This window comes from Adiantum capillus-veneris, chromosome 27, assembly GCF_014529385.1.
Source record: "Adiantum capillus-veneris isolate H3 chromosome 27, ASM1452938v2, whole genome shotgun sequence".
Taxonomy (NCBI): domain Eukaryota; kingdom Viridiplantae; phylum Streptophyta; class Polypodiopsida; order Polypodiales; family Pteridaceae; genus Adiantum; species Adiantum capillus-veneris.
Window position 1 is genome coordinate 117,187,273 of NC_140957.1, and position 13,531 is coordinate 117,200,803.

Below are 13,531 nucleotides of genomic sequence, written 5' to 3' on the forward strand. Positions count from 1 at the left end.
AACTATCCCAAAAGACGTTAAAGATTAGGTTAGATGTAGACTTACATTAAATTAAATTTAGGTTTATTTAAGTTAAATTAGATTAGATTTAGGTTTATTTTTAGTTAGATTTATGTTTGATTAGATTTAGGTTTATTTACGTTAGATTTAGATTTACGTTATATTATATTAGATTTAGGTTTATTTATGTTAGATTTAGATTTACGTTATATCAGATTAGATTTAGGTTTATTTATTTTATTTACTTGTATTGAAGAGGAAAATGGCATAACCAATCTACCACACTTGGGTGATAGAAAGGTTATACCATTTTCCTCTTTTTATCGTTTAAGATAAGGTTAGATTTAGATTTACGTTAGATTAGATTTAGGTTTATTTTGAGTACACCGAAGGATTATACTGCCTACACGTTTGAGACACTGCATCGGGGATAATCCCGTCTTGATGCAAACTCTTGCTGCGTCACTTTGCTGCCACCACCTGTCTGGATTGGTCGTCCTCTCCTCCCTGATACCAGAGACGAAGCCTAGATGAGGAGACGCATGCGCGACTACATGAGGAGAGGAGTGGAGGGGTGTCAGGGAGGAGAGGACGACCAGTCCAGATAGGCGGTGGCAACAAAGTGACGCAGCAAGAGTTTGCATCAAGACGGGATTATCCCATCACCTGGGGAATGGCAGTTGGGCAAGCTTCGAGGAGGATTTTGTCCCATCACCTGTGTCATGGATCGACGGGGTGGAGAGGTGAGAGTATTAAACTCTTGCATTGAAGTATTTGTATATGTGAGGCCCATTCACATCTACACAGCTAGTATCCCCATTGGTATGTCTTTTACCCTTCAATGGAGCGAATCAGCACATGTTCAATTAGGTTAGATTTAAGATAAGATTTTGGATTGAGTTTTTATATTAGAGTCTACCTTCGAGATTACGGTAAAAAAATTAGAGTTAGACGAACGGTGAAAAGATCTACTGTGAAAAGATGTTAAGATGTTGTGAAATGCTATAGCTAGAGAAGAGGCAAAGGGGTTTTTTCCACTACATGCACTATCATGTAGACGTGGGTGTGTAGATTTCTTGTACCCACAAATATAGGCATTGACCAATAAAGATGAGATTATAACCCGGTGGTTCTGATCTCCGTGCACCTCTAGACCGAGGTGTGCGGGGATTGGACATGACTAGAGAATGTGAGGTAGTTTACAATGTGAACAAAGAGAGAGAGAGAGAGAGAGAGAGAGAGAGAGAGAGAGAGAGAGATAAGAAGATTAAATTTGTTGTCCAGGTTATACAATTTTTGCCCTCATTATGAGTAGTGACGAGGATGTGGGGCCGTCCAACCGAAACACTTATCTCTCAACGAGGATCTTATGTCCTTGTAATCAATGCAAGCATGTTGTGCAACGGACAAGACGCGTTTATTTGCAGCACGTTCGCGAATTTGGTGAGTTCGATCCATCTATTATAGATCGAGTTGTTGCCAATTATAACTGGTCGGACTCTGACGTTGGCCAACAGGCAGCAATCTTGCAACCCAATAGACGTGTTCGTAGGCGCTTTGGTCAAGCAGCATATGTGAGGCCACAAGATGTAGCCTCTGAAAGCTCGGGGGATGATCATGTAGACCACATTCCCAACGAGGCAATGTTTGAGCCCGAGATTGATGATATTATCGAGACGATCATGGATTCAGAAAGGATTATCTATGATAATATGAAAAGTGAAGCCGATACGCCATTGTATAATGGAGCACGTGTGTTTAGATTGAAAGCGCTCTTGATTCTTCTCAACATGCAGGCAAAGTTTGGATGGAGTGACACTAGCGTCACAGCGCTTTTCAGGTGATCTATTACAATTAGTTTACTTTAATAAAACTCTAAATGTATAATGATCTGATAGATTTTTACACAATTGTATTGTATTTTTATGTTGTGTAGATTGCTCAAAGAGTACATACTACCAGCTGATAATGTGATGCCAGATTCCCGAGAGGAAGCAAAAAAGATTTTTTGGGGATGGATTACAATTCGATCCACGCTTGTCCTAATGACTGCATTCTTTTCAGAGGGGAATACATAGACATGGAGAAGTGTACGAAATGTGATTCCGAGAGATATCGAGTAGATCTCCACGGAACAAAAATTCCACAAAAGGTTTTGTGACATTTTCCTCTGCTTCCTCGCATCAAGCATTTCTTCGAATATAAGTCCATGGCCGCCTTAGCATCATGGCATGAGGAGAATAAATCTTCGGATGGTGTGCTACGGATTCCTGCAGATTGCGCATCCTGTAAACATATAGATGGAACATGGTCGGATTTTGCCAGGGAAGCTCGAAATTTGCACTTAGGCCTGGCTATGGATGGCGTAAATCCATTTGATCAAAGATCAACATCTTACAGTGTATGGCCCGTTGTCATCGTCAACTATAACATTCCCCCGTGGTTAACTACAAAGAAGGGGCACCTATGGCTAAGCTTGATTGTGCCGGGGCGATATAAAGTAAAGAATATGGATGTGTATCTTTGTCCACTATTGGAAGAGCTACAACAATTGTGGATTGGCATAGAAGTGGTGGATATGAGCCGACACACAGATCGACGAAATGCTTTGATCAGAGGCATTCTAATGTGGACCATGCATGACTATCCCGGACTAACAGAATGCTCAAGTGATCTATTTAAACTCCTCACTCAGACACTGTAAATCTTGGTTTTTCTCAAGCTGATCTATTATCATGTGTATACATGCAGGGCTTCAAACAAGCGGATACAGAGCATGTGTCACATGTGGACCTAAACTGAATGCACGTAGGGCGCCCTCATTGAAGAAGCAAATCTATGAAGGTCATCAAGCGTATCTTCAGAGAATCATGTGTTACGCGACGGCTTTTTGGGAAGAGAGCCACCGAGGATGCCTGCACAAGCATGGTTAGAGCAAAAGGAGATATGTGATGACGGATTGCCCCCAGGGATGAAGAGACTATCTCTATGGTACGAGTTACCATATTGGCCCCGACTTATGATCAATCACTTGCTCGATCCAATGCACATATTCAAGAATGTGGGTAATCTACTATGGGATCATCTGACCGGCAAGAAAGATACTTTGGGAGCCAGGGTTGACCTTAGAAATGTGGATCGTATGGAGCAATATTGGCCGCAAACAGCGTTCGATGAATTGATAAAAGTCCCTAAAGCACCATGGATTTTCACAGGAGCCCAAGAACACAAAGTAAAAGAGACCATTCGATCTTTGCAGACCCCCACTGTCATAATGCAATCGCTCCGAACGTGTTTTACTAAAGAAGGAAAGCTTACCGGTTTGAAGTCACACGACTGGCATAAAATGTGTCAGGTATGTTCATAGTGGAATATATCATAGTGGGAATTGTGTAACAAATTCGTGTGTGGACTTTAATATCATTGCTGCACGTGTTTTGCAGTTTATTTTATTGGTTTCCATTGAGGGATGTTTGTCTCTTGACGTCCGTAACACAATCTACAAACTTGCAAAATTGATGCAATGGATCTCACAAAAGGAGATCAACGTAGACTCCATACCATTCGCCAAACTAAACACTACGGAGGTTATGTGCATGTTTGAGAAACATTTTCCTACTACCATGCTAACCATTCAAGGGCATCTTCTTGTTCACGTAGTTGATGAGGTGGAAATAGCTGGCATAGTACATTCCAGATGGATGTTCTTTTTAGAACGTTTCATGAAAACGCTCAAGGGATATGTGCTTCAGAAGGCACGTCCGGAGGGTAGCATGGTAGAAGGTTGGCTCGTATCAGAGTCCCTAGTGTACATTGGAGAGTGGCTAGACGGATTTGATAAAGCTCGGGATACGCTATGGAGAACCATAGATGATGAGCGCATATCTGAGATTGTCATGTGCAATCTCGGTGTTGAGAAGAAGATGACAGAAGATCTAGAGACTAAAATCGACCGATTTTGCATGCTTCACAATCCAGTGATGCATAAGTGGATTTCACAATATGAGGATGCAAAGCAAGACCAACAAAGGACACGAATCGAGTGGAGACGGGGAAGACGACCACCGATGCACTATCCATCGGGTCTGGAGAGCCTACCAACATTCATGAGCTTAAGATGGCTACACAACCAATTGAAAAGCACACAACAGTGCGGTGAAGAAATGACTGAGGAAGAGTGGGAGTACTCTCGGGGTTGCATGACCAAGGTAAGTTTGCAATGTACGACTAGTGACTTTCTAGATGTTTGAACGGCCACTCATAATCTTTGTTGGTTTTAGTATAAGTCATACACAGCAGCATGGTGTAAAGGTCGACATTTTAGGGTGCAATGGATCGATAAAAAGCGTTTTACTCAAGATTGTGGAATCATGGCAAAATTTGAACAGTCTAGTCGACGACGGTCCTCTAACATAATGGATTCTTTGTATGTTTTGACAGTGGTCGATGACAGGACGCGTACGTGATCCCACACCGTACGAGCTTGAGTACGCAGGCAGGAAGGGCTGAAACGTCCTTATGGACATTCTGAGTTCTCGCGGCGGCATGGTTAGTATTAGGGTTTATTCTTTTCTATTTGTTGTATTGTTTTATAAACGTCGCTATATGTTTATACTTACAAAAAGCTGTCTTATTGTTTTTTTTTTGCAAAATCCGACAGATACGTCGTGGACGCGATGAGACGTCTGATTAGATGACATCGATTTAGCCATAGATAGATAGCATTAGTTTCTTTTTATGTATCATGAGACAACTTTTATACATCTTTTTGAAAACCATGTATATTTACTAAATAGTGACAATGGTTTGTAACTATTATATTTGCAACGTTTAACAATCAAGTGATTTTGCCTATGTGTACAATTGTCATTGATTTACTTTCATCAATTCACGCTTGTCAGTTTTGTATCTTTATTTTTCAAACAATACGTACTATAGATGATGGAGTTAAAGGTTATATTGTCTTGTGGGTGACTATTTTGGGTCTATATCTACCTTTGTACTTTTTTTCAAAGGTGAATCAATTAATGAAACATTCAATATGGTTGATGGGTGGCAGGGCATTGAACCAAAAAAAATTCCTCTCGGACGTCGCTATGAACGTCGCTATATAAGGCTCTGCAGCGTCGCTATAGATGGCTCTGTAGCGTCGCTATAATCGTTGCTATAGGTGTCGCTATATAGCAACGATTATAGCGACACTTATAAAAACTGTTATAGCAACGCTTATAGCGACGTTCCCGTATCGACGCTCTTAGCGACGCCGAGGGTTATAAAAACCCAGTGTATTTCCGTCGCTAAAAGCATCACAAGAGCACACAACCTCTTGTAGTGAAAGGCAAGTGTATCTCTCTCAGGATGCAAGTAGGCCTTTTTAAGATGAAGGTCTTATTATGAGGGGATAATAAGAATACAATTTTATGCATTATACATTGTTGATCAATATCACTAGGCCTATGTTATGACTGGGAACAAGTATCTAATGCATATCGAAGTTTCTCTTTTGAAGCTCATTAGTGGAACTTTGCTGCTGCTAAAAAAGAAAGCATTTTATACAATTTATGCCACACATGTGGTAGGAAGGAATCACTCTTAAGTACCTTTTTCTTATATTACATACATATTCCAAGCTTGATGAAATGGGGATGAAATGACTCACCTTTTAGATTTTATCGACACTTTCCATTTCACACACGTCATTTATTTTTTTATTTCGTCATTGTCATTAGTGACGATGCTAATATCACTTTTGTTTAAGTATATTGGATACGGTGGTGTATACAAAACCCTCAAAAATGGCTTGATATCTGAGCAACACATGACCTATTATAATTGTTGACCCGAGAGCAATTGTGGAAAAATCAGACAATGTTTTTTGAAAAATCTCAAACTAAGACATCAGACAATGTTTTTGAAAAATCAATTTATAACAATCTACAAAACCTTGGGCCCTCGCATGAATTTCAAACAAGCAATTTTGGGGGCTATGTTTCACTATTTTACACTACTTTTCTCAGAATTTAGATAAAATTTAATCTTCCTTATTCTCTTGCTATCAACCACATTTTGAATTTGCAAATGGTAATTGTAACGAGGGAGACTCCCGTTGCCTCCGGGTAGAGCAAGAAAAAAGAATAAATTAGACTCCCACTGTGAAGCAAATAGGAACTGATGCTAATAACAACTAACCTAACAAAGTAAATAATGAGAGAGAGAGAGAGAGACACTGCAGTGTAGCAAGGAAGTAAAGCTAACTTGTATTGATAGAATGAAATAAGAGCTTGCACACTCTTCAACATAACAAAGGTGCCTTCATATACATTAGGCAAGGGGGCCTTATTGGGTAAGTGCTAGATGAAGGGACGTTGCCTACATTAGGGGGAGATGATTTAGGGGGTGGGTGAGATGATTGAGGCACTGAGTGAGCACCGTTAATAGTGGTAGGATATTTCACATCCCCCGTAACGGTGAACACCTCATTACATGGGAGAATCCCCCCCTTAAGGAGGTGTGCAAGCAGTAGGCACAAGCGACAAATTTCGACATGCTGTAGTTTGGGTCGTAGCAGGTACTGATTTGGTGAGGAAATCTGCCCATTGTGAGCAGTGGGCACATATTGCAACTTTAAAAAACCATTGGCGACCAATTCCTTGATGAAGTGATAACTGATTTTGATGTGCTTTAGTTTGTTGGAGAAACTTGGGGAAGCAGCTAGAGCAATTGCAGATTGGTTGTCGCAGTAGAGGTTATGGCTTCTTCCGAGATAGGATATGGAAGTTGAAATTCGTGAATGAGCTCAGAAATCCAGAGAGCTTCCCTGGAAGCAAGAGCAACAGCTACATATTCGGCTTCAGTCAATGAAGAGGCAATTGAAGATTGTCGTTTTGTTTGCCAGGATATTAGTGCACCTGAAAGAGAGAATATATAGCCACATGTGGAGAAGCAGCGGGGATCATCCCCTGCCCAATTGGCGTCGACATAGCCACTCAGAGAGATAGGTATGGTGGCATCATAAGCATAGGTGAGAGCATAGTGCTTAGTGGTCAGGAGATAGCAAAGTGTGCGTTTTGCAGCTTGCTTGTGTGCTTTGCATGGCTGTGACATAACGCGAGATAATATATGGCCGGTGTAGCAGAGATCAAAGCGAGTGCAGGATATCAGATAACGAAGCTGACCACAAAACTTGGGATAATGAAGAGAAGGCCAATAGAGCTCATCAGCGGGAGAGTAGGCATGAAATTCAGGTGCTAAGTTGTGTTTGAGAGGAAGGGGGCTGAATTCAGGAGAACAAGTGCTCATGCCATAATAAGTGAGAAGCTCTTCAATGTATTTTACCTGGGTGAGTTTGATCCACTTGTCATAGGGATCGCGAAGCACTTGAATGCCGAGAAAATACGTCATTGGTCCCTTGTCACTGACAGGGAATTCTTATTGGAGACAGTCGATGGTGCGCAATACCATGCTTTCAGTGGTGCCGATGAGTGGGATATCATCCACAAATAATCCCAAAATGGCGAGGCCATCATTTGTACACCAGATGAAGATATTGAAGTCGACACTAAGTCGCTCCCAACCACATGCAATGAGATAATTGTGTATGCGTGTATACCATTCATGTGCAGACTGTTTGAGGCCGTATATAGGCTTATTTAGCTTGCAAACATATTCAGGATAATATGGATTTGCAAAGTGAGGGGGTTGGGTCATGTAAACAAGCTCGTAGAGCAAGCCGTGCAAAAAGGCTGTTTTAATGTCAAGGTGATGTAGGGGCAAATTATACTTTGCAGCTATAGCGACTAAAAGTCTAAATGCAGTTAGGCCTAGAACAGGGGAATATGTATCAAATAGTCTACACCATACCTCTCTGTATAGCCGCGAGCGACAAGTCTGGCTTTGTAACGCTCAATTCTACCATCCGGGAAGTACTTTTTCTTCAATAGCCATTTGCATGTGACTATATTGTGATGTTCTGGCGGTGGAACAAGATCCCAAGTATGGGCTTCTTCGAGTGCCTGAAGCTCAGCTTGAATTGCTTCGTGCCATAAATCTCCCTCACTGGATGAGAGGGCATCGACGACCGAGATTGGCAGAATATCTTCGACTGGAGCGGGTGGGGTGGTCGATTGAAGTTCTTCTTGGAGAACGACCGAGAAGCTTGTAGCAGCGTAAATATCTGCTAATGACTTTGTGCAGACGCGACTGCTAGAAGCTTCTTGATCAAGGTGTTGTGCTGATGGTGATGACTCCGACGAGGTGCAGGTGGTGGGAGATGTCGCCGAGGTTGATGTAAGTGGCTCGACCTCATCGATCCCCAATGGAATAGGTTGATTTGAGGGTGTGGCATGAGAATCCTCCACTGGCGAGGGAACCGATGTCGAGGTGGTAGATGTTTGATAGGATGACGCAGAGCGAGATGGCTCTCGGGTAGGGGCTGCCAGCAAGGAGGGAGCAAGTAGGGCATTGAACTCTTGCGGGCAGTTTGGTAGGTCCGAACCATAATGGGCGAGAATGGGGTTTGCAAGGCGGGTGGCCGATGGTGGGAAACGCTGCCAAGAGGGAAATTATTTACTGTGTTGCGAGCTGGAAAATGAATGGAGGATGGCGCAACAGGGACAGTATGCCGTGTGAAGCTGGGAGGGGATAAGGGAGGGTGATAGGTGCCCAAGGGACGCGAATGGTGGAGGAGACCAAGCTGTGGCGAGCTGCTACGGGTTGGGGTGGCAAGGAGGCCTTGCGAGGCTGCAGCAGGATGGGGTAGGTGGGGAAAGTTGCGCGGGTGGAGAACCGAATTGAGGTTGGGTGCTATGCGGGGTGGTGGATGGAGGGTGTGCAGCGGCAGTGGGAGGACACCTTGAGGATGGGCAATGGCGTGAAGGGCTGAGCTGTGCAGGGTGTTGTGTGTGGGGAAAGCGAGCAGGGAGAGCTGTAGTTGAAGAAGGCTCTGGATGCATGGGGTATGCAGTGCGCATGGGAGAGATATGGGCTAATATGGGCGCCTCAGAATCCACATGGCGGCATGCAGCCGTGTTGCTAATTGGAGAGGGTGGTGAGGTGGTAGGAGTGGTTTCATGCAGGGTTTTACTCGGAGAAGGGAGGCGAGCCAAGAAATGAGCGGGATAGCGAGCCTGTTGGTGGACTTCATGTGGAGGAGAGGAAATATTGGAGGGAGACGAGCCTTGGAGGATGAAATCCTCATCAAAAATGACGGTTCTGGCATGAATGAATTTGTGGAGCTCGGGTTGATGGAGGCGATAAGCTTTGACTCCAAGGCGATCTCCGTAGCCGACGAAGATGGTGCGGTGTGGCTCTTAGTGATAACTTAGAGACTGGGTTGGTTTCGAGAGGATATGCTATGCTACCAAAAATGCGAAGATGGCCAAGGCTCGGCGGGTTTGCATACCATAGAGCATATGGAGTGGTATTTGGATTTTGAGATGACGGGATTCGATTCTGTACATAGCATGCGGTGACCGTAGCTTCTTCCCAGCAATTGTCTGCTAGACTGGCTTGAATGAGCATGGCGTGAGCAGCATCAAAAATGGTGTAATTCTTGCGCTCGGCCCCGACCGTTTTGCTGAGGGTGAGCAGGGATGGTATATTCATGACAAATACCCGCCGTGTGGCAGATATCCCGAAACTGATGGGATGTGTATTCCCGCCATTGTCGGTGCGGAGTACCTTGATTTTCCGATCATGCTTGTTTTCAGCCAGTGCTTTGAAGTGGCTAAAATATGTGATTGTTGAAGCTTTATCAAGCATGTAATAGACGGTTGTGAACTTGGAGTAGTCATCAATAAAAGTGAGCATATAAAGGTTGCCAGTGAGTGATTTGACAGGCAAGGGGCCACAGACATCAGAATGAATGAGATCAAGCGGTGCGGAAGCGCGTGATGATGATGTAGGTGCATCCTTCACAGAGGGTGATGGGAGTGAGATGCTTGGGTAAACCGAGGGCAAGCTGGCGGTGTGTGAGCTGATGTAAAACATGTTGAGAAATGTGACCTAGTCTATAGTGCCATTTGAGGGTGGTGTCGTGTGGGAAAGATTGTGCAGAAGATGCAAGAGCATGTGCAGGAGATGAATCACCTAGAGGGTAGAGTCGCCCAACCTGGGGTACCTGAAGATTGATATGCCAGCCATTGACATCTCGGGCTTGTATGTTGCAACCATTTTTTTGTGAATTTAATGGTAATACCTGAAGAGGTTAGCTCGCTAACAGAAATAAGATTTTTCTTTAAGCCAGGTACATAATAAACTTTAGATATAGTAGTGCGTAGGCCATTGGGAAGACTGATGGTGGCATCGCCATAGGCTGTAGCAAGTTGGAGGCTATTATCTCCGAGACAGACTTCTAGGGGAGTGTGGAGATAGGAGAAATTTGAAAGCCAATGAAATTGATAGGTCATATGGTGGGTGGCACCAGTGTCAAGTAGCCAGAGATCAGGGGATGAACTATGGAGAGTAGCGGCATATAATTGCATAGGATAAGAAGGGTTTTTCTCATATGTAGATATATCAACATAATGAGCTTGGCCATGAGAAGAGGGTGAAAACAGAAGGGGTCTGGCCCCCCCTTGAGGGTATGACGGATAAAATTGAGAATATGCAACAGGAGGCCGAAAATTACCTTGATTACGGGGTTGCCGACAATCCTTTGCAATATGACCAAACCGATTGCAATTGGTGCATTGCTTCGGGCTTGAATGATGTTTCTTTCCATGGTTGTGGTGCTGACGAGGAGGGCCAGAGTGGTTGAACGTCTTCTTGCCAGGGTGAGGTTTGTGAGGTTTAGCCATAGTGATTAATGCCGTTGACTTTTGCGAGCCGTTGGTGTGGTCGCGAAGGGTTTCTTCTTGTTGAATCTTTGCTACTAGATTTTGTAGCTGTAGATTTTTCGTCGTGGCTTGGGTGGTGATGAAGGCCCTCCATGATCGGGAAGGGAGGCCAACAAGAGCATGGACTTCAGCTCTTCAGGGATTTCTAGCCCTGATATGAGTACTTCGTCTAGAAGTATCTACCAAGTTTCTAAGAACTTGGATGAAGACTGACCTTCATGCATAGTGGTGTTTACCAGTTTCTTGATCAGGGAAACTTGGTAAACGAGGTCGGTATGCTCGTAGTTCTTCTCAAAGAACTTCCAAATAGCATTGGCGGTGGTGAGCTTCTTCACCATTTGGACTTGCCGATCTTGGCAGTGGAGAATAAGCTCCATCTTGGCACTATTATTTTTACGTTGCCAAGCATTGTAGACATCGGAGATGCCAATAGGATCCTTGTCTTTGGGTTTGTCGGGTTGAGCTTCGACGCCCGACGTAATTTTCCAGAGTTGAAGCTGTGTAAGGTAAAGCTCCATTCGTATCTTCCATACTTGGTAATTCGTGCCGTTGAGTTTGTCGATGACATAGCGAGGCTTGTATGCGGCAGAGGACATAGAGGATGACTCGGCCATCGTGCAAGGCTCCGGATTCCTTGACGTGAACGAGCAGACCTTCGAGTGCTTGGAAGATAATAGAGAGGGGCTCTATGTGGTAGCTAAGACAGAGATGCAAGGGGCTAAGGCGAGTTCCTAAGCTCTACGAAGCTCTGATACCATGTGAAGCAAATAGGAACTGATGCTAATAACAACTAATCTAACAAAGTAAATAATGAGAGAGAGAGAGAGAGACACTGTAGTGTAGCAAGGAAGTAAAGCTAACTTGTGTTGATAGAATGAAATAAGAACTTGCACGCTCTTCAACATAACAAAGGTGCCTTTATATACATTAGGCAAGGGGAGCCTTATTGGGTAAGTGCTAGGATGAAGGGACGTTGCCTACATTAGGGGGAGATGATTTAGGGGGTGGGTGAGATTAGGATGAAGGGACGTTGCCTACATTAGGGGGAGATGATTTAGGGGGTGGGTGAGATGATTGAGGCACTGAGTGAGCACCGTTAATAGTGGTAGGATATTTCACATTAGGGGGAGATGATTTAGGGGGTGGGTGAGATGATTGAGGCAATGAGTGAGCACCGTTAATAGTGGTAGGATATTTCACACCCACTACCTCCGGTACTAAGAATAATACAATTAAACATTGTTATTGAAAAACTCTTAACGAAGAGCACGATCAGCTGCCGTCACTCGCTTAGGCGATTGCCAAAAGAGTTTTGAACTCCTTGAAGTCAATCCGGCCATCGCCATTGAGGTCGTGGGCAGCAATCATGCGTTGGCAATCGTCCAAGTTGTGAACGGCGGCCGGCGGCCGGGACGTGCCACCGGACTTGCAAATGGCGGATAATCTGCTCACAACCTGAAGCAGCTCGTGAGCATCAATGAAGCCATTGCGGTCCAGATCGTAGAGCTCAAAAGTATCAGCAAGGAGCTGCTCGATATCGTCCTCAGGCTCAGCGCTTTGCAGGAGGGCCCTGAATTCGGAGAGGTCGATGTGTCCATCGTGGTCAATGTCCGCCTGTCGGAAGATGGATTGAGAACGCTCGCGTGAAAGCGTGCTGTCCAGTGACGCCAGCAGGGCGTAGAGCTCTTCCTCGGAGAGGCGGCCATCGCCGTCCAGGTCGTACGCTTTGAACGCCTCCTCTGCGTGCAGCTTTGCTGCCTTCTCCCTTGCTCTTCTTGGCGACTCGTCGCAGCCTTTCAGCCACTCTTGATCATAGCTACCTCCCCCAAATATCAACCTCCATGGTAGACAGCAATTTTCGAGAAACGTCGCCAACTTCTGCATTGTTGTCTTCTCCGCGACTCCTATATTCACGTGCTGCCCTTTATATCTAGCCATATGGCTTCCCGACTGCTTTTGCCTTTCGCTTTTCCCAACGAAAGCGCAAACACCCCCCCGTTGCTTCGTAAACACCACTTGGTTTTGCTTAAATCAATTCTTCGGAAACACATGCAGCCACTTGGCATCACAATTGACATCGAACGGCTTAAAGAAACGCATTTATGTCATTGTTAGCGCCGATCTTTTCAGTGTCCAACTTTTTAATATAAAACTAGTCTTGCATGGTTGGCCTTGTTGTGACAAGTTATTTTGTCAAGGTATAGTAAAATGCTAGTGGAGAATTTTTTTTACCTAATAATATAGCACACAAATGGGACTAAACTGAGCTTGCCTCTTGCATCCGAGAGCAGCTCCTTATATTAACATGAGATCAGGTAGTTACAAGTAGGTTCACACTCGGGTCATCCGGCCACACACCACACCTCCCCCCTTAGGGAGAAAAAGATGAACATCTTTTTAGAATTTTGGGTCGAGAATGGATTCGACATGATGGAAAGGATTGCGTCAACTCCAACGCCTCATGCAGGGGGAGTGACCATACAACGGCTTAGGGGCTAGGGACTGAGAAGACTTGGCTCGAAAAGAAAACATCTCGTTGTAGGCAATACACTAGGTAGCTATCCCAATGGAAATGGCTACACGAGGAACGACTAACTGAGAGCTGGGCATGATATTTTTGCGACATACATCCATTTCCATAAGGGGTGTGGTGGGCTTAACTCGACGTTGAATGGAACGGGACAAACTCTGCTACA

General features: G+C 44.3%; 1 protein-coding gene and 1 pseudogene across 1 annotated transcript; both read right to left on the bottom strand.

Annotated features, from left to right (window-relative positions):
• Positions 1-6,711: 6,711 nt before the first annotated feature.
• Positions 6,712-7,401, bottom strand: LOC147422627 (secreted RxLR effector protein 161 pseudogene; annotated as a pseudogene).
• A 2,861-nt stretch (positions 7,402-10,262) lies between these two features.
• Positions 10,263-12,773, bottom strand: LOC147422628 (putative calcium-binding protein CML23). The gene has a single exon (XM_086503297.1). It carries the CDS (start codon positions 12,771-12,773, stop codon positions 12,126-12,128), a length of 648 nt encoding a protein of 215 aa, XP_086359423.1. The 3' UTR covers positions 10,263-12,125.
• Positions 12,774-13,531: the final 758 nt, after the last annotated feature.

Excerpts from the sequence above, each read along its gene's own strand:
- LOC147422628 (XM_086503297.1), bottom strand. The coding sequence starts at position 12,773 with ATGGCTAGATATAAAGGGCAGCACGTGAATATAGGAGTCGCGGAGAAG.